Genomic DNA, 21987 nt, shown 5'->3' with positions numbered 1-21987 from the left:
CATAAAAGAACCGGAAATGAGAGGAAATAAGCCCTCACTAATACCTCATCTAAGGAGATCCCACCCAAGTGGGAGGTGTCTTTTGTCAAAGCGCTTCTGCCCCGGTAATTGTTTTTGACCTTCAACATCGTCAGTTTTGTGAAGAGAGCTCTTCCTCAGACAGTATACAGAATGGCAGTGCTGACGTGCTCAGAGATTTGTGTGCGACATGTATGAGCTCTGTAAGGCCGTTGTTCGGTAACATACCTCCGCTTTATCAAGAGGATGAGCTGCATTCACCAGTCGGCTGTCAGGGTTTTGAAAGGACTTCAGGCGCACACTTTGGGCCAAAGAGAAGGATTTCAAATCTGTGCATATTTCAAATCTGTGCATTAAAGGGAAGCTGCCCTCTGAATACCCTTAAAGGAATACTACACCCCAAAATGAAAATTTTGTCATTAATCACTCCCATGTCGTTCCAAACCCGTAAAAGCTTCGTTCATCTTCAGAACACAATTTAATATATTCTTGATAAAAACCGGGAGTCTTGTGACTGCCCGATTGACTGCCAAGTAAATTACACTTTCAAGGTCCAGAAAAATATGAGACATCGTCAGAATAGTCTATCTGCCATCAGTGGTTCAACCGTAACGTTATGAAGCGACGAGAATACTTTTTGTATGCAAAGAAAACAAAAATTAACGACTTTATTCAACAATTTGTCTCTTCTGTGTCTCTCCGCATCACCGTAGTGCTATTTTGGAGAATATACGCTGAACGCAAGCAGCGTATGCTATTCTGTGTCAGCCGTGACACAAGGATACATTTTCTGCTTTGATTTGAACGTAAACAGCGCATCCGTGCAGCGCGGCTGACACAGAAGAGCGTATGCTGCTTGCGTTCAGTGGATATTCCCCAAAATGGCGCTATGGTGATGAGGAGAGACACAGAGGAGACGAATTGTTGGATAAAGTCATTATTTTTGTTTTCTTCGCGTAAAAAAAGTATTCTCGTCGTTTCATAACGTTACAGTTGAACCACTGAAGGCAGATTGACTATTCTGAAGATGTCTTTCATACTTTTCTGGACCTTGCAGTGTAATTTACTCGGCAGTCAATGGGACAGTCACAGGCCTCCCGGTTTTCGTCCAAAATATCTTAAATTGTGTTCCGAAGACGAACAAAGCTTTTAGAGGTTTGGAACGACATTGGAGTGATTAATGACAACATTTTCATTTTGGGGTGGAGTATCTCTTTAAGGGTCGTTGTATTCAGAGGGTATTCAGAGGGAAGCTTTTTCATCAGATGTGTTGTTAGCATGTAGGTTAGCTATGCTAGTCTTTTTGACTGCAGAATAGAATTGTCTCACAGTTTGTGCACCTTTTTTAAATAGAAAGATTTTGGTCATTGATAGAATTAAAAGCAGTTGATTTTTGGAAAGTGTGTTATTTTTGCTCTAACATTTGAGACACTTTTTAAAAACCTATAATAATCATGAAACTCAACGATATAAATTATTTTATTTTATTAAAGATAAACAATACAAATTATTTTTATTTTATACAAATGACTGGGCAAGAAAACTCACTCAGCTTCTCATAGAACGAAATAAAATTGAAATAGCATTTAATAAAACATTCTTTGAAGTACTCCTAATTTAATCTTACTAAAACCTGTAAAGTGTGCCTTGGATTTAAAGGCACACTTCAGACTTCAGAGTGAACTATTTTTGAGGTAATGAAGCATTGCCAGTGATCGCTGTGAAGCTGCTCACCAGATTTCTTGGCTGAGCTCAGAACTTTAATGGAAGCACACCAGCAATCAGCGGCCTGGCTGCATCACAGTGACAGAACATGTGGCCTCAGCTTCAGATGTGTAATTAAGGTATACGAGCTGTGATTTGAAGAGGAACTTTCAGAACTCTTACCACACACCTCAAATATAAGTAATTGTATTAGCGTGTCCAGTTGTATACATGTTTCTGAGAAGTCAAAATTGAATGTCAAACACTGAAATTTCATCAGAGATTGCTTTATCACATCACAGATGTTTACCTTTTCTCAGTATGTTTTATATCATTTCCACATCCAAACATATGGGCAAACATACAAAAGTTGAAGGTCATGAAGAAAAATTGAAATGGGCTCCTGTCTACAAAATCTGGGTGCATATATTTGGTTGCAAAAGAAAAAATGGATAAATTAAATAAAGAGACTTGTTCCACTTTTGTCACAGTTAAAATTCACTTATTAAATAAAACTCTCTATACAGTCAACCTCACTTTAAAATTGTGTATTATGTTCATAAAAGCCTTGCGATTTTATGATAAATATATATTTTTTTCTTAAATTGCATTTTAACTTGTGCTCACTTGGTATTGACATACTGTGCATATTGTTGACTCGTGTATGAAATGGCTTGTGAAGTTCATCGTTTGTAAAGCACTTTGGATAAAACTATATGATTAAATGTTAATGCTAATATGACAGGTAGTGATTTTTTTATTTTCTACACTTTATTTTTGAAATCTCTTTTGGTAATATTTTTCCTGTTATTAATTAATGAGTAACTGTTACTGCTTCCAAATGTGAAATAGTCAGTGTTTTGTTTCTGCTGTGTCTCTTTCTGGCTAAAGGGAACATGACAAAGACCCACAGCTGTTCTTCCAGACCTTACTGAAACTCAAAGAACAACAGCTGAGCTTTGAAGTTTCTGTCCTGGGAGAGACCTTCACTGATGTTCCAGGTACATCATGTGCTGTACGGATTAGGGACTGGGGACATAATTAAACAATTATAATGTGATATTACTGTTATACAACAGTTTGTTTCAGACAAAATGTTCCGGTTAGTTAGCTATATATTTTTTTCTTCTTATTTGTTCTGCTTGCTTATTTTTTTATTATTTACTTGCCTTTCTGTTATTTTCACATAATGATTTAGTTGTTTGACACCTCTGATGTCATGCACAAATGTAATTACGTTTAACTTTGAAACACATTTGTTAAGTAAGCTTTAGGTTCAAAGATCGTCTGTTTATTGCACACAGGCAACATTTTCATTGGCAAAATACACTCCCCATTAGTGGACAATTATGTTTTAATATCTTTCGGACAGTCTTGAGTATTTATGGCATTGTGTTCATTTCATTTATGTACCCACACACTCTAGCGCTGCCAAAGCGAGACTTACAGGAAACACAATCTCTTATATTGAGATGCAAACTTTTATCACGGCATAAACAGCTGCATGACCAAAAGAAATAAACAGATCGTAAAGGTTGCTCATGTTATGAAATTATGTTTACGATTGCTCGGAAGGCAATCACACTGAAACGGTTTTAATCTATTCTGATTTTGCTAACAGAATCACATTATTGATTATTTGTGCCCTTCTCCGTTTTATGTCCAAATGTATGATGACCTTGCTTATTTTATCTCCTCGCAAAATATGACCAAAAGTTTAAACATCCCTCTCTCCGCTAATTACTACACATCGATATTGAGGCTTCTGTCCCTTTCTCTGTTCCTTCCCACTATAGACATCTTTCTAGAAGCCAAAGAACAGTTGGTTGACCACATCCAGCACTGGGGTTTCATGCCCAGTAAGGAAGATTACCTCAAAGCGCTGTGCCAAGCAGATGTCGTCGTTTCCACGGCCAAGCACGAGTTTTTCGGAGTAGCAATGTGAGTTTCATCTGCTGTCTCTCACAGAAATATGTTCTCTCCAAACAGAAAGTCACCACAATGGTTTATTTATGTTTATTGGCATGTGTCGTTTGCTATTTTCATGAAATTTTAATGAAAAAAAAAAAAACGTGTCAGTTTTGGTGAATATAGTCATTCATATCAGTAAATTACCACAGAATTCATAGTAACTTCTTTGTAACTTTGTTTCGTTTTGTGGAAAAATACAAAATCATAGCTAATACAGAAAGACTGTTCCAACATGTCACATTTTAACACAAAATGTGAAGATTACCTTGAGCATGCAATTCTCCAAAGCCCAAACATGCCCAGAAAAGTTCATGGCTTAATTGAAAGGTTGCTTTCGATCCCAGAGGCCTGTCCTCTCGTTCTGGGGGTGTTTCACAGTCGGGAGGGTACCGCATGTGTTTTTGAAAGCACCACCCTTGATGTGTTGAGCATCGCCCGGATCAATATCTTCAGTCACCTGTGCTTGACTTTTGAAGAGTTTGTTTGATAATGCAAGGTAGCACTGATCCAAAGTGCACTAGCAAGGGCTCATTCTACACTGGGGAATTCAGTCATCCTTGTTCTGTACACTAAATGTATACATTCTAATTAGATGACAGCATTGATACATTTTCTGGGCTGTGATATCGATTGGATGGAAACATCCTTTGCTTTGCAAGGTAATGGTTTAGACTCGTGTTCCCTCTGGGACTTTTACTACATACTGCTGAGGTTGTTCTCGATTTCATTAGATCAAAGTCCAATGGAGAGGAGGAATAAGGAGACTCCTCAGCTGTGTGTGTTTTACGTTTATGTCCTCAGGCGATGTGTGAGTTCAAACACTGATCAAACACCTGCTGTCGGCTTTTCTTAATAATGTTTAACTTCCAAAAAAACTTCTCATTTGAATTTAGCTGAATAAGGGTAGTTAATGCTAGGATGTTTCCTTAAAGGGATAGTTCACCCAAAAATGAAAATTTTATGTTTATTTGCTTACCCCCAGGGCATCCAAGATGTAGGTGACTTTGTTTCTTCAGTAGAACACAAACAAAGATTTTTAACACAAACCGTTGCAGTCTGTCAGTCTTATAATGGAGGTGAATGGGAATCACAGCTTTGAGAGTAAAAAAAAAACATACACAAACAAAACCAAGTTAAACCCTGCGGCAAAACTTTACTTTTTTTGTGTAAAGACACAAAACGATCCGTCTGTGCAAGAAACTGAACAGTATTTATATCGTTTTTTTACCTCTGATGTCCGAACTGTCCTGAACGGCGGCGCATCCTCCTGAACGCGTTCTCCATTTGAGAGATAGGTGGTGGTAATGCACTTATAAGACTGCGATCTGCCGTAAAGCAAGAAGAAGAAGATGCCTCACGCACCTGCTGTTAAGAACGCGCTCAGGAGGACGCACCGCCGTTCAGGACAGTTCGAGCAGTTCGAACATCAGAGGTAAAAAACTATATAAATACTGTTCAGTTTCTTGCACAGACTGATCGTTTTGTGTCTTTACACATCAATGTATCGTCACGAGCCGCAGGGTTTAATTTGGTTTTGTTTGTGTATGTTGTTTTTTACTCTCAAAGCCGTAATACATTTGAAATCTCAAAGACATAATACATTTGAAAAGTAGAAAAAAAAACGTGATAAAAAGTTTCCGAGACTTAATATGGCCTTCATATAACAAAAAAGAAGTTGAAATCTGTTAGTTTTACTAAAAATCGACACCCTGAAACATAAAACTGCCCGAAGTTGAAGAAACATCCACTTTCTAAATCAATTTTGCTACAAAGTAACTGATAACATGAGAAAGAGGCCGTAAGACCCCAAAACTCGAATCACCTGCTCAAATGCTTTCGCCGATCTGTCCTTGCTTCTCATTGGTCAGCTCCGTGCCACGCAAAGGGACTATTCTCCACCGTGTTCTGTCCTCGTTATTGTGGAAATTAGCCTAATCTGATTAATTGTCAGCAGACGCCCATCCGTGCCCTCCAGAAAAACAGTAAGGCAGCCAAGCAGAATGATCACCTAATTATATTTGAGATGAAAAGCCTGATAAGCATTTGCACACTAACACATTAACTGCATTGACACGGAACTGACCTTAATCAGTTTCATATGACGGGCTGTCACAGACTCCAGCCGAGCGACTTTGATTTACTGTGTTCACAGTGAATTTGATCAGGGAAGGGGATGTTGACGTTGCAGAGTAAGTAATTCTACACTAAACCTTCACTGTCTGGTGTTTGCTCAAGGACGGTGACTGTTGTGCTTTTATTTTGCTTTTTCCTTTGTAGAGAAATTATAGCAAGGCGATGTGTTCTTTTTTTTTCAACTGGTTTATAATTTGTTGGATTAAAGAAATGTGAATAAAAGTTCATGTTTTATTGCTTTGGTGTGAATAGAAAATGCATTGGACTGTTTTAGCATGTATCTGCTGGCTGGTGATGACTAGATTAATCAGAATACAGGGGTGTCAAGATCCGTTTTTAAAAGTGGAACTACTTTTAACTTAACACGCCATCTCAAATATAAAGATTTATTTTTTAAATAAAGCCATTTATCGCATGTTCATATAGAAAACATTTAAACAAAGCTGCAGACAGATGCAAGAAAGCATGTGAACTGCCCCTTAATAGGTTAGGATTCAGCAAGTCCGACATGTTGCCCACCTTAAACCAAAACTCCCTGATCCATGATTACTGCGCTCAACGAAAAAAAACTAAAGAGAATTATGTATTCTTTGTTTTCCTATGCCACAGTTCTGAAGGTTTAACATTAGCATTCTGTGAGCGACCATTAAATATGTAAGAATACAAACCACTTTGAAACACAGCTTTGCGATTCTGAGACGTTTCACAAATCCACAGGATTGTTTGAGGAGATGTGTCCCATTGCTCAATCAGAATTTTGAAATTTCAGCAGTGAATGGCAGATGGCTAATCGGATATTAAAATATGCATGGTTTTAGCATGGGAAATTAGATGAGGATCTGATGGTGAAGGGAGAGATGGATAGACTCATTAAATATTAATACTCATTCTACAAAATATTTAAACAGCCGGTCATTTCCACTGCCAGCAATAGGGGTTCAAATGAGTTGAATCAGTTGGGAGCAAAGTTTGCCCTAGATTGAACTATTTGATGAACTGAAAGCATGAGTAAAACTATGCCATAGTTATGAAGTATCATTACCAGAGTTCATTAGGTATTTGAATTAGTAAAATGATTTGAAAGGCTTTGATCTGCTATGTATAAAGGTTCATATTGATCAAGGTGTAGTCCAAGGTGCCGCTTCATCTGGTGGGTGGTAAGTAAAGAGGAAAAATAACCTTCCCTCAGCCAGTTATGATGGCTCTCTTCAGTACTGGCAACTGTTTTTGTTTGTTGTCAGCTTCATTGCACCGAACTTCTATGGTGCCGTTTCAGAAATTGCTAATTGGGGAAATGCAGCCATTTCATCTCCATACATTTGGTCAATAGAGTTCTGATGCACTATGAAACTGAATCTTATATAACATAATTCTTCTCTTTTAGGTTAGAAGCAGTCCATTGTGGCTGTTACCCCCTCTGTCCGAGGGCTTTGGTATATCCTGAAATATTCCCTGGTAAAAAAATTTTTTTAAATTCTTTCATTTTCATCAATTTAATTTGCAAAAGAAGATGATTGTCACAGGCAAAGCTGCTATGTTCAACTTCTGTATTTAATGACTTATTCATCTTAAAGCACAATTGAAGAATTTGCCATAAACTATTCTGGCATTTTTATATAAATAAATAAATATAACCACAGTTCAATAATGTACAGCATCACGCAGCATGGTGTCAGCTGAATTTTTAATGCTGAAAGTGCCTGCGATCTCTTCTGCTCTTTGAGGTTTCTGACTTATCAAATATGTATTTTCCTCTTGTAGCAACATATCTGTATTCAACACCTGAACAGCTGTGTAAAAGACTACAAGACTTCTGCAAGCGTCCACAGTTAGTCAGACAACATGTTACTCAGGTAAATAATGTTAATTTAGCTGGGAATCAAATCAAGCGCAAAGACTTCTACAGATAATTCTAGTCATAAATTTTAGTGATTTTTAGTCATAAAATTCTGTGACTGTACATGAATAAACATTCATCAAGGAAACTACATACAACTGGTGGGTCGCAAGTCTGTTCTAAGAGAAAAAAGCAATGCTACATGCAAAAGTGTTAGCACAGTTAGCTAAATAGTCTTAGTTTTCAAATGAACTTTTGTTGTTGAGGTCAAAGGTCATGCATCCACTGTATTTTGATGCAAATTTGCCACATATACTGTAGAAGTTTTAATGCAAAAAAACAAAGAAGAGAAAGAAACAGGCTACGCTAAATATGGTTTGACATTGTTTACACACAGTATGCCAACCACAATGTGAATTATTGACTTAATAAATATACACAATACATAATTCTAATATAATTTAATAAATACATTTAAATGTTTGATTTATAGTTGTTGTTGTTTCTTTTCACTGGTTTGGGTCCCACTTGATGTCCAAGGTAAAATTGGACAAAAATTATGAAATGATTAAGATCTGCATTCTCAAGCATACCCATGTGAGAGAAACTGCTTAACTAATTATAAAACAATAAAATTCCAATTCCGTCATAACATTTTCACTGTTCTCTGTTCTTTCCATTTCTTTCCCCTTTATTCTCTTGTCTCTCTTTTCCCTAGGTGAACCTCAGTGCTTTCTCCTGGGACACTCTGGGGGACAGTTTCAGATCTCTCCTGGGAGCCGCAAGTGACAGGAAGTTAACAGACGAGCAAATGTCATGATGTGACCCCAAGAAATACATTATGATTTAAAATCCAGCCTCATTGTGAAAGAGAGTTTATGACCCGGAAAAACCTCTGCTATTATTTAAGAAAAACATGTATATGCGATTTTAATGTTCTCATGTGGCGGAAAAAAACTATTTTATATTTGTGGTTAATGGAAAAAAGAACAAAGTAAAAATAAACAATCAAAAAACCTGAAACCGCTTTCGTGTTGGGCCTAGGCGGGCCCACCTCATATTTCGGTTCATATCCATTTTTATCCTTTGTGCCGGAGGACTCCAGCCTGGAATTCTGGAGTCTTCGGTTCCCACTCCGACAGAGCGGCAGCCAAGTTGTGGCTTGAAACGTTGTGGGCTCTTGCTCCACCTGAGGTTGCCAGGTTGTGACAAAGTCCACCGAGGCTCAGTAAAAGTTGATGCAAGGCTTCCCCAGGACTGTGGTTGAATCTAAATATGGTTCTTTTATTTTCCTTGCGTCCTAGATCTGGCTGTACGTTGCAACCGGGAACCCACTGCGTAATTAAGGGGGCATGGTAACTAGCTATTTATATGTTTTTGCAAAATATAAAATATGGGCAAACTAGCAATGGCCTGTCAGATTTTCCGTAAAGATGTAAGTGTCTGCTTTCATATCACAGCAATGCCATAATCATAAGGCCAACTTCAGGCCTGCCAACATATGTGATATTAAAAGTGGCCTGACTTTTATTGCAAGAGTTATTGAAGGATTCCTCCTATCAAGCATTCTCTCAATAAAGCTGCAGACTGCCATTGTTATTTCAGATGCATCGATTATTCAGGTGCGCCGGACGGAGGATTCGAATTAAAGGCTCAAATATAATCATGTCGCCGTCTTCTCACATGCATCCAAGATTAGTCTCATTACTCCTCATTAAGTAGTGGTGCTTCCTTTACAGCTCATAGAAAAATAGTCCTAATATCCTACCTCCATCTGTAATGTATTTCATATTTTAGGGGGTCAGTGAGATACTTTTGTGCGCCGTACACTCTTAAAAATAAAGGTGCTTCAAATGGTTCTTCAAGTGATGCCATAGAAGAACCATTTTTGGTTCCACAAAGAACCATTCAGTCAAAGGTTCTTTAAAGAACCTTTGACTGAATGGTTCTTTGTGGAACCAAAAATGGTTCTTCTATGGCATCATGAAGCACCTTTATTTTTAAGAGTGTATGATATTTATTGCGAGTTATCAAAGCATTATCACTTATGATTTGCCTGTTTTTGTTCATCCTTGTGTTATTTATAAGGAGCAGATGGATGCGATTGACCTGTTTCCACCTCATCCGGCAATGTCAGATAAATTTGCCATCTACTCCGGGCCGACCCAAGGTCAGGACCTAATGACGCCATAAAGCCTATAACCTACCGTTTCGGCACAAAATGTCACCCCACATATAAAAAGTTAATAGCAACCTCTATAAAACTCAGTGCACATTAAACCATTTCATTGGCCTGTTGCTGTTTTCTCACTGATGGTGTTCTAGGGATATGAAGCTAATTTAATGCTGGCCAAATTCAGTGGCAAAACAAATGGGATTAAGACTTGTGCAGTATTCTTATTTTTTCATGTTTGGTGTCCCACTGGCGTAGCACAGAGCTTGGAAAGCGGCCATTCACATTACATGACTAAATTTGTAGATATTTTAATATTTGACAGGGGAATCACTAAAGTGAATTTGATCTGATATAGCTTCGGATATAAATACTCGTCTGTTTAAGATCAGCTTTGGGGTTAAATATGATATTCAGACCTTTGAACGTTATCAGATAATGTTATCAATTATTAGATACTTGAATACTCTGTCATTTCTAAGTTCGTTGCTGTAACCAGAACAGAATTTAGAGCAGCAACTGCAAACGAAACGACACAGAATCATCACAGCCTCCTCTGAAACCAGCAAAAGGATTTAGGAAATGGGAAATGGAAATGGCACTTTAATGAGAACCCTCAAGTTCTGACTTGAGCAAAAATTAGTGGTCACAGTACAGTTTGAGCATGGCTGTCACCAAATTAGGAAGGATTTGTTTTTTTTTATATGTATTAATAATGTATTGCAATTTTTTTTTCTAATTATTGTTTAATAATGGGAATAATCTAATTTCAACCTTCTAAGCCAGAAGCATATTTTTCTTTTTTTGTTCAACTTTTGTTCAACTGAACTTTTTTTGTACTTACTAGCACCTGTAATATCTGACGCTTTATTTTTGGGCTATTTCACTAGATTGAAGTTCTTATGCGTTAAATGTCATTTTTAGCGTCTAAAAGAATTAACACTTTATAATAAGTACACACTAATAAATTGCTTACAAATCATTTGCAAAATGAAAATTAGTGTGCTCAAGGGAAATTTTTCATATCTTTCTTATTTGACATTCAATATCTCAAGAAAGAAATAAGGTAGAGGGAAAAAATCTTTTTGGCGGGGGGGGGGGGGGTCTTTACATTTGGACATTCTCATGCTGAGATATAGGTGATAAAATTTTTCATATCTTTCTTATTTGACATTTAATATCTCAGGAAAGAAATAAGGTAGGAATAAAACTCTTACTCTTTGTCACGAATCCGGTTCATGAACTTTCCAATTCATTGACTCTCGCACTACACACTGTTGCACATCACCCCGGACTACATTTCCCATTTAGCCCTAGCCATTTGCCTTAGCCCTAGCCATTTGCCTTAGCCCTTGTCATTTTCCTTACCCTTAGCCTTAGCCTTAGCCTTAGCCTTCTCGGTTTCTGATCTTCGCCTGGTTCCCTGGATTCACCCCTTTTGTCTTGCCCTTTTTGATTCTGTCTGCCGATCGTCGACCTGCGCTAGCCCTAGGACTATTCTTGTGTTTTGCCCACCATATACCTGTCTGCCTCTATCTGACCCATGCCTGTTTTGACCACGTCTCTGTCTTCTCCACAATAAAATTTGCACATGGATCCGCACGTCTCACGTCTCGTCAGCCCCGTAACACTCTTAAAGACGAGAGCTGTATGTGAATTAAATTTTGTGGTGAAATCATGAAGTAATCAAAAGTTACAGTAAGCTATTTGGAATTGTAAAGTTCATCTATTTTGTGTTGCTCAAGGCAGTGGTTCTGAAAAATATGATTTTTTTTTCTTCGCTAGGTGGCACCTGCCGGTGATTCACTCCGGTTTAGAGGGACTCGTTAAGAGTTGATCAAAATGGTTGGATGCTTTAAAATGGTACCTATTTATATAAAAAAAGACAGAATAGACAGAAACATGATGGCTTTTACATTGTACTTGCCAAGTGTTCAATAAAGCTCTCCAACTGATTTATTCAGTTCATGGGTTTAGTTATCATACACACGAAAGATGCAATGGATTATTTTGATTTTGGACTCATTTTAATCGTGAGAATCTGCTGTAAATGATGTGCTATTTTCAGATGTACTATCAGGATGTTTCGTGAAATGACTAGCGTAAAAACTATGTGAAAGTTATAACATGCACCTTTGGGGTTTTTATGTGTTATAACTCTATGAATATCTTTAGATCTAAATGATAGATTATGGTGAGTTTGGGCTAAAAATAATGATGTGCCATTTTCCACAATCTATGCATATTTCATGAGGTTATGAACAAAAACGCCACGTGAAAATGGCCATTTATTTGTTTTATTTAGCGGTTTTATGTGTCTTATAACAATATAAGGAATATCTTTAGATATAATGAATTACGATGAGTTGGATTCTTTTTAATTGGGAGAATTTTCTGCAAATAATGATGTGAAATCACTATGCATGTTTCATGAAGTTGCGAGTGAAAAAGCCACATGAAACCTACCTTTGATTTTTAGTTTATTTTTTATTAGTATTATTTATTTATTAATTTATTTTTCTTTTATTTTTTTGCTTAGCTACATGTTGCCTGGTCAATTTTATGTGTGTTATAAATTAATGAGGAATATATTTAGTTATAAATGATGGGTTATATAGTGAGTTTGGGCTATTTTTAATCAGGAGAATCTGCTCAAAATTTTCCATGATCTGAGCATGTTTGTTTTATGAAGTTGCGAGCAATAAAGTGACAAATGCCGCATTCATATATTATTTTCAAATGGGTCTGGGGTGACTTCTTGTACAAAAACTTGCTCAAGTTTAGTTAAAGCGCCAAACAATTATGCTTGTTTTATTCTACTTGATGAGACCTTTCTAATGACATATGGCACATGACTATCTGAGCTGTATGATGTCTTTGACATATTAGAGTACATGGCACAAAAAACATTTTGTAATTAATGAAAACTTTTTTTTTAAATCAGCAAATAACAACACTACTTCGGAGTTAATCAAATTGCTACATGCATTGTAAAGTTCAGACTCTAAGCTTTCAAATGATATCCATTTTTTGTTGATCAAGGCAGTGCTTTGAAAAATATTAGTATTTATTTTTTCTATTTTGTGTTATTCCATTCAGTGATTGCTTAGTAATTTGATTATGATTTATTTCGTGGGGGAGGTGTCCCACCGGCAGGATACCTCAGGTTTAAAGGGTTAGTTAGATCATATGTAAAGAGTTAGATAATGTTTTAACTTATTAACCATAAATAGTTCTCACTTTAGATTAGGTCACGTAAAATGGTAAAATGTTATTAAGTGCTTTAAACCAACCTTTACTTTTACACAAAGTATATCCGTAAGCGTAATGGTTTTTACACTGTACAAACTTTAATACAACATTAATAGATTTCTGTTGTTTTGTTATATTCTGTCACTTAACCCATCCCCTAAACCTACCGCTCACAGAAATCTCTCTCTCTCTCTCTGATGGGTAGGTTTAGGGGTAGGTTGGTTTAAAGTACTTTATTAATTACATTTTTTCCATTTTCCTTGACCTAATCTAAAGTGACAACTATTCACTCCATATTACCGATCAACAATTCCTTTACTATGAGCTAATTAAAAAGCAATAATTGTGGTAATTATAGTGACAATGAATGAAGAACTCACTATTTGTATAGAGTCTATTAATGTATTAACCACAGTATATAAACTATTAATTAACTATTAACTAATAGTTTGTTAATGATTTGTAAGTACTTTATTAGTGTATACTTATTATAAAGTGTTACTAAATTTTTGGAATAATTTAGATTTTTTTATTCTAATTGTCAGAATAAATATTCCAATAACAATAATAACAATGATATACTTATATTTTTAAATAATTTACTTTCTAAAGTAAGGGAAATACTGTAAGGGTTTGTAAATGATTTGTTAGAAATGGACTGTACTTAAAAAAAGACTTATTTTATTTTTGCTGTGCTGCTTGATGGCAGTTTATTTATTTTAGTCTTTTTTTTTCACACCAGCTCATGTTGTGGCACGCTGTCCAATTATACCATTACCAGGGGGGAGGGGGGAGGGGTGTACTACTGTTTGTGGTCGTACAGTACGGTTGTGTGATTATATCATTTGTTTATTTCTGAACACAGGATGAGAAGGAGGCCCTGGCTGAAATAACAGGTAGAATACTTCTCATCTTTTCACTCTGAGTTTGTATAACATTGCCCTGATCCCTGATCTTAAAGGAAGACCAGAGGAAAAGGATAAGAGAAAGAGAGAGAGAGACGTAGGCTACTTGTCCTTGTGTGAATCAGTCATATGCTATCAATATGCTGCCATGTTCTGTAGGAGCCCAGGCTCTTTTTAATGGGGCCTGGTGGTTAGAACATGGCAGGAATCTCACAGGGACACTGTATTGTTATGCTTTCATTTACTTTTGGGCCCTTTCTTGCTTTTCTTTCTCTCTCTCTCTCTCTCTCTCTCTCTCTCTCTCTCTCTCTCTCTCTTTTTTTTTTTTGCAGACTTACAAAGATGCTGGTTTCCATGAAGCTTGTCCAAGAGGGATGGGAAAACAAAGTGTGGGGGTGGGGTGTGTGGGAGTTTGTCGGGTTTCGGAAAAGCACAGTGGTCTCCATTATTACATGAAATCATTAGACATGGAACGTCTTGGCTTACGTAGAGAAAACATAAAGGCCACAGTTTCAAACGGATTTGTGCGCCCCTCGCCCAACCGCATGGCGTCAATGGAGCTCTTCACACTGGTCACAATGGTTAGCATGGTAGCAGACCCAATAATTTGTTGCTATTTGTTCCCCAACATGATGGCACACACACACACATATATATATACACTACTGTGCAAAAGTCTTAGGCCATTTGTATTTTCACCAACAAAAAAATGGTTAAGTCAGTTATTTCTATATTTTGCTGTAGTGTGTCAGTTTACATTTCTAAACATTGCTTTTGCCATTAATTGGAATAATGCAGTGAGATGTTTGTATGCACAAGGAGTCTGACGACAGCCAGTGCGCCACACAGAGATCTGATCTCACCATCATCCAATCCGTCTGGGATTACATGAGGAAACAGAAAAAAACTGAAGCAGACTAAATCCAGAAGAACTGTGGCAACGTCTCCAAGATGCTTCAAGAATCTTACCTGCAAAGCTACCTGAAAAACTGTGCAAGTGCACTGAGGACAAAAGCTGTTTTAAACGCAAAGGTTGGTCACATAAATGTTGGTTTGAGTTAATAGTTAAGTTTAGTTAATTGATAAAATCTATTTATGACATTATTTTTGATAGCATCCATACTGTACAGCATTTTTACACCTTTTCACAGTATTGCAGCTTCGCAGGTAGGTTTCTTGAAGCATCTTGTACTGTATATATATATATATATAAACACTACAAGTTAAAAGTTTGTTCAGTAAGAATTTGTTTTTTTTTGTATTTAGCAAGAAAGCATTATGCACAAATGTTTCTTGAGCAGCAAATCAGCACATTCGAATGTTTTCTGCAGGATCATGTGACACTGAAGACTGGAGTAATGGTAGCAGAAAATTCAGCTTTGCCATCACAGGAATAATTTACATTTTAAAATAGAAAACATTTAAAATTGCAATTAATATTTTTGTTACAAAAAAACTACCCCGAAAGGTAGTGCATAGATTTTTTATTTATATTGGCAAGGTCAAAATCTGTACAGCAAACAATCTGAACAACAATACTGAAATAAATACTTTTATTTATTGTATTTTTTCTTTTTTAGATTCAGTCACTTCACACCTCATTCTGTAGACTCAAAATGCACCACACCTTTTCGCAAGCCAATTTGATGGGGGACGTTAATTTTGCACATATTAATGAGCAAAGCACCACCTGCAGTACGATGGCTCTCAAAGTGTGAGCTGTGTTGCACAAAGCCCAGTGTCATGTGACCATGGGCTCTAGCACAGAATAAATCTGGGCGTTCGCTTTATGTACACAGCAAATATCTGCCAATATTCTCCCCTGGGTTACTTACCACTTCAGTCCATCCACCCACACATTTTGATTTCTTGTTATTTGAAGCATTTAATGCAAGAATGAACTTTACAGCATGGCCTCTCAACTCTGCTCGGGCATCTGATGTTCAGTGCCTACTTTTGACCAAGGAATAAAACACTGAGGTCTACCTCTATCATGACATTTGTCCAATTCTGATGAAACATTTTGATTTTAGTCCCATTTTTTTTGTTTGTTTGTTTTTTCACAACAAAACCACAGACAGGAATGTCTAATTGGGTTTACTGTATATATGTATATATTTTAAATATATAAATTATATCAACTATATAAAATATCAAAATTAAAAGATAGAATTATTAAAAACAATAAATCAAACCTGCATTATATCCTTTTTTGTATTTGTTATTCAAATGTCATTTAAAAGAGAATTGCATTCCCAATAGACCAGTGCAAATCACAGGATGGATTTAAGGTAAAGCTCTATCTGCATTAGAGGCATAATCATATCTGTCTGCATTTCCTTATTTTTATTTCTGGATTTTCTTGTCTAGCATTGAGACAAGTGAGCCCGTCTGGCATGTGAAACTTTTTTAGGTGTCAAAACTGAATGACAAACTAAGCCACCACATTCAATACAAGATCCAAGCTCTCTGTAAACTGTTTGTGGTTGGAGGGGAAAAAAACGAGTATGTGTGTATCTTTTCAAAGGTTTCTGCAATGAAGGTCTTGGTGGCCTGCTGAACTCGTTAAGGTCCCTGAGTGAAGCACAGCTGTGCCAGAGAGGTCACCAAAAGCTGCCTCCCATTTCACTGCATTATTTTCAGTCGAGATTTAGAGAGATGCACAAGCCGCAAATCTGGTTTATGTCGCCCTCCTGTTCCTCCAGTACCCCTTCATCATTACTGCTTGAGATGCCAAACTATGAGGGATCTGATGCAGGAAAAATGCTACAAGGAGGGATGGCTCTTCCCATAATTACAGACTCTCTTATCTCTGGGATGGAATTAAAAACACATTCCATGCAGACAGTCTCAGCACTGGCCTGCGGGAAGCGAATAAAAAGAGACTGCTGTTTGAGAATTGGAGAGGACTTTGGCAGTTTGATTAGAAACCGATGTGATCATGCTGTACGTTATCTGACAATGCAAAGTGCCCATAGAGTGACAGTTCATGAAGGAAGAAGAGCAGAAAACTCAATGCAGATGATGCCAAGAAATAAGATGTTTTAGTTTTTTTTTTGTTTTTTTACTTTTTTCAAAAACAAAAACATTTACAAATTTTGCTTAAAATTAAAACAGCCAATACACAAGACAAGATCACAATACAATACAAAGCAAATACCTGTTGCAACAGACTGCATGTGCAAGATCCAGTTTGGTATCAGGTTTCTACCAAATAAATGTTTGACCAAAAAAAATAAAGAAATTGCACATTTATTTCAAAATAAAATGATCCTTCACAAAATATCAGTGTACAAATCACCTTTACAAAAACTGCTTTATTTCCCTGTCACAAACTACCATGTATATCATTACAAATATACAGCTTTTCAATCTTGTCAATGATGTTTTGAGGCATGATGCAATATAAAATTTGCATTATACAAAAATAAAATTCTAAGTTTATATGTAAACTTATAAATGTGACTTAATTATAATTTTTTTTATGTTAACCTTTTTTTTTTTACAAAGCAAAATATGAAAACATCAGGCACAAGAAATCATTTTACATGAGCTTAACATTCAGCCAGCACACACGTCTTTTTTTCAGTCTATTTTTCCAGAATACTTTACATGCCGTCACTTTACATGCCCTCCGGTCCAAAGATCTCCACGCATTCAATGAGAATGGACTCCACTATTTGATTCTGGTACACCATATTGACTTCCATGTTTCCGGATTCAAACTCGGGCCACATGAGAGTCGGTCCAAACACAATGCTGATGCCCTGAGTCGACATCAAGTTTTTCTGTGACTTCATCAAGACTCTGTACAACAGAAAAACACCAGATCATTGATGCAATACAATAGCAATGAAAATAGTTTAGTTAAAAAAAAAAACCTTTTGTGAGAATCCCTAATGGAAGAACTGACTACGGCGTACAAGTACAATCATTAAAGTGTGCACTTTTCCTGTCATAAAAACCTACTCAGATCGTCGGTGACGGACCATCGGCAGGGTGTTTTTGAGGACTTGTGCCTGGTCTTTGGAGGCATCTAAGCGCACTTTTAGTGGAATCTCTGTGAGCTGAGGTTTGGCTGTGGTAAAGAGACAATCAATACTGGGGTATTGGAGGACTCTTAGAAGGAGCAGATTGGAGCCCTCTGGCTCTGTTATGGGTTGAGGCCTAGAAAGGGAGGGAGGGATTGTGGTGGAGGGCTTCCTTCCAAGTTGTCAACAGGATCCTGACTAAGAGGTGGGAAGCAGGCTTAACATTTAGAAGCAGACTTTGTATGGTTTTACCGAGGCCCAGTTGTGAAAGGTACTGATTAGGAGTGTGCTGGAGTTACTGCACTCACGTATATTGTACCGTAGTGTAATCGACGTCCTGTGCCATCTACATTTATGGTCATATATTTCAAAATAATGGTCTACAATTATGCGACACTATTCAACAATCTATAATCCCTGTTGTTGTCAAAGTACTTCCACAGCAAGACACGTTCGGCTCCAAAAGAGGTAATGATTGCGTTACATGTGACGTCCCTCCGCATGTGTGTTATTGGAATTTTGGGAAGCCATTTCAGCTGAGAAACACAACTTAAGAGGCAGGCCAAGTGTACTCAATAATTCCCCATTAATGTGTATAATTAACTTCGGCCATTTCGTTTCCCCTGTACATCACAGCTAGACGCTTGTCCTGCCATGAGCATTTTAACCTAATTAGCGCACTATGATGTAAGGATCCTGACTGCCATTGCTAATGGTCTGCTAATGATCTTAAGGAGAGAGACTTCATTTCCGAAGAGATTTTTCAAAACATTAAATATGAAGCTTTTTGTCTAACCTTTTAGTGTTTTTTTGGTAATTATGCCACTGTGACACCACTATATACATGACCCCCACACCCCCCCACCTTCACATTCATCTCTGCTATCAGTAATGCCAGATCGAGTAAAATCATGATAGAAGCTTAATTACAGTCATTATCGTTTTCTATTACAGTAGTAGCACATATTAGGAAGAAGTGCAATACAAAGATGCTCTCTGGCAGGCAAAAAAAAAAAAAAAAGTTTTTTTTAGCCTGTAAAGACAGTCATCAACAGAGAACCATGTAAAAGAAATTACAGTGGCACATTTAAATGGTTTATATATAAATTACATAAAATTCACATTTAAAGAAACCAATAAAAATTATAAACTAAAAAAATATATATACATTTGCATAGATGTTTTCATTGAATGTTTTTTTTTATAAAACTAAAAAAGTATGCATATAAATACAAAAATGCATATATAAAAACAAAATGTAAAAAACATTTATTTTAAATTTTTAAATCAAATTCTTGTCCTAAAATAATATATATGATAGAGTCGGACTTGGAACCTGAAGGTTGCCGGTTCGAGTCTCAGGTCTGGCAGGAATTGTCAGTGGGGGGAGTGAATAACCAGCGCTCTCTTCCACTCTCAATACCACGACTGAGGTGAGACCCTTGAGCAAGGCACTGAACCCCCAACTGCTCCCCGGGTGCCGCAGCAATATGGCTGGCCACTGCTCCGAGTGTGTGTTCACTGTGTATGTGTGTTCACTACTGTGTGTGTGCACTTGGATGGGTTAAATGCAGAGCACAAATTCCGAGTATGGGTCCCCATACTTGGCCACACGTCACTTCACTTCAAAACTTTTTATTAAAATAATGTCATCTAAAGTGACAGTCCTGAGCGGCACTTGAAACATATTTCCCAATAAATAAATAATACAGAAAAAAACTAATTAATATTACTGAAATGCAGATAGATAGATAGATAGATAGATAGATAGATAGATAGATAGATAGATAGATAGATAGATAGATAGATAGATAGATAGATAGATAGAATTAAGTGCATATATATAAAAAAAAGTAAAAAGCATGTATATGTGATCCTGGACCACAAAAACAGTCATAAGGGTCAATTTTTCGAAATTTAGATTTATACATCATCTGAAAGCTTTCCATTGATATATGGTTTGTTAGGATAGGACAATATTTGGCCGAGATACAATTATTTGGAAATCTGGAATCTGAGGGTGCAAAAAAATCAAAATATTGAGAAAATCGCATTTGTCTAAATGAAGTTCTTAGCAATGCATATTACTAATCAAAAATTAAGTTTTTAATATATTTACAGTAGGAAGTTTACAAAATATTTACATAGAACATGATCTTTACTTAATATCCTAATGATTTTTGGCATAAAAGAAAAATCTATAATTTTGACCCATACAATGAATTTTTGGCTATTGCTACAATTGCGACTGGTTTTGTGCTCCAGGGTCACATATTTATTTTTATATTTCTATCTTTTCATTTTTTTTAATCAAATGCTTGTCCCAACATAATGCATATTAAAAGGTATATATTTTATATAAATATATTTCAAATTTAATAATAATAACAAATTTAATAATAATAATTTAAAATCTTGAGTTAAAATTATGTCCGTCATCTAAAATACTTATCCTCAGATTTGTAAGAGAATGTATTTTTTTGTGCACCTCGCCTAAGTTAACACTTTCAGTAAAGAAATTTGTTGATTTGGAAAAGGGAAGGATGCAATCTGGTCCTCAGTATCTGGGTATTTATGGCAAAATGCGCTCATTAAACCATCAGCTGACTTGGAGCCCAGTGAAGTTGCTCTGGTGTCTGGGTAAGGGCCAGGCTGTGGGCAGCTTGACCAGAGGTGACTGTGTTATGCTTGGTTGAATCTGACAAATCATTGATATCCCGTACATAAGCCGACATGTATGGCTCAAGATGCCAATGGTTATTAATTAGCATCTCGTTTGCAAGCGGGGCATGACAGGAAATGGAGGATAGCGCACAATGCCGTCATTCCCCGCCTAGGAGGCCAGTGCTAATTGGGTCAGCCTAACTGGCTCCTGAAGAATCATGGGACGAATAATAAATTGAGGTGGGGTGGGGGTTACAGAATCGCTCCAAGCTTTAAACTGTCATTTTCGAGTTATAAGACGACAGCCTTTTTTATTGTTTACAATTTGTATTATTATTATTATTATTATTTCCTGTCTGCACCATATAAGGTCATAACCTGCTGCACATACTGTTGTGGATATCAAAGTTCGCACAATGGCTGTTTTCTTCCATCTAATTTGAGAAACACCAAACGTAGATGAGAAGAAATGTTTTTTTCTCGGCTTTCCTGATCAGAGGTTTCTCCAGGTTTCTTTTCCAGCACAAAGACGAACGGAACCTTGAATTACTAACAAAAAACAAAACCTGTGGCCTTTTAAATCACTTGTGGTAAACGGGAAATATGAGCAGTGGTGACAAAACCTCCCACAAAAAATGACATAAATAGCATTACTGAGCAAGTGTACTGTTGAGAAATCTGGTTGCCTTGACCACATCATCACAATGCAAGCACACAACTGGTTATTGAATCCAGGCTCCACGGACCAAAAAAAAAAAAAAAGAACATTGGTTCCATGCGGGCACAGAAAGAGCCCACAACAAAGAGCGTTTGACTTTCACCACTTTAGATGAGCCAAGTCAGCGCAAAATATAACCTACAAAGGCATGACAGTAGGAGTTCAGAGAGCTGCTTCAATGAAGTATACCTGTTTTAGAGGAGAAGGACAGGAAGTGCACAGGCAAAAAGTGACATTTGAGCAGATATGGACACTCTTTCATGCATTGCATCATAAGCTGAAAGGCATTTAACCTCATTATTCTATCTTCTTCTCACTCTGGACTGCAAAATGACTACATTAGTCTTAGAAAACAAATATAACCCACTCTAACCTAATTCACTGTGACCGCACATTCCTTGCCTTTATTCATGAGAAAGTCATCCTGATATTTAGAAAGGGAAAGCAGTAGACAGAAACAAGTATGACTTAAGTGAGAATATAAAATAAACAGAACCACATCACTTGGCCAGGGTGTGGTAGCCACAAAGCAAAGCACTGCGCTTTGGATTCGAAGCTCTCTTCCCGTTTATCGCTCTAAT

At 36.8% G+C, this 21987-nt stretch overlaps 2 protein-coding genes across 6 annotated transcripts in view; one reads left to right on the top strand and one right to left on the bottom strand.

Annotated features, from left to right (window-relative positions):
• LOC107563182 (glycosyltransferase-like domain-containing protein 1) overlaps nucleotides 1-11637 on the top strand; it is a 48691-nt gene extending 37054 nt beyond the window's left edge. The window contains exons 7-13 of one of the 5 annotated variants that reach the window (XM_016247984.1): nucleotides 2614-2723; nucleotides 3519-3663; nucleotides 7211-7281; nucleotides 7588-7679; nucleotides 8382-9018; nucleotides 9752-9833; nucleotides 11622-11637. In XM_016247984.1, coding sequence (XP_016103470.1) covers nucleotides 2614-2723; nucleotides 3519-3663; nucleotides 7211-7281; nucleotides 7588-7679; nucleotides 8382-8483 — 520 coding nt within the window. In that variant the 3' untranslated portion in view covers nucleotides 8484-9018; nucleotides 9752-9833; nucleotides 11622-11637. Of the gene's footprint in view, nucleotides 1-2613; nucleotides 2724-3518; nucleotides 3664-7210; nucleotides 7282-7587; nucleotides 7680-8381; nucleotides 9019-9751; nucleotides 10142-11621 lie in introns of those variants that run through there. The other 4 variants (XM_016247987.1, XM_016247986.1, XM_016247985.1 and 1 more) reach the window with 4 other exon arrangements.
• Nucleotides 11638-17498: 5861 nt separating this feature from the next.
• The window catches only part of LOC107563181 (rho GTPase-activating protein 15-like), a 41466-nt gene continuing 36977 nt past the window's right edge, over nucleotides 17499-21987 (bottom strand). The window contains exon 14 of the mRNA XM_016247981.1: nucleotides 17499-17800. Coding sequence (XP_016103467.1) covers nucleotides 17617-17800 — 184 coding nt within the window. The 3' untranslated portion in view covers nucleotides 17499-17616. The remainder of the gene's footprint in view (nucleotides 17801-21987) is intronic.

This window comes from Sinocyclocheilus grahami, unplaced genomic scaffold (assembly GCF_001515645.1).
Source record: "Sinocyclocheilus grahami isolate Dianchi unplaced genomic scaffold, SAMN03320097.WGS_v1.1 scaffold860.1, whole genome shotgun sequence".
Taxonomy (NCBI): domain Eukaryota; kingdom Metazoa; phylum Chordata; class Actinopteri; order Cypriniformes; family Cyprinidae; genus Sinocyclocheilus; species Sinocyclocheilus grahami.
This window is presented reverse-complemented; position numbering and strand designations above follow the sequence as displayed.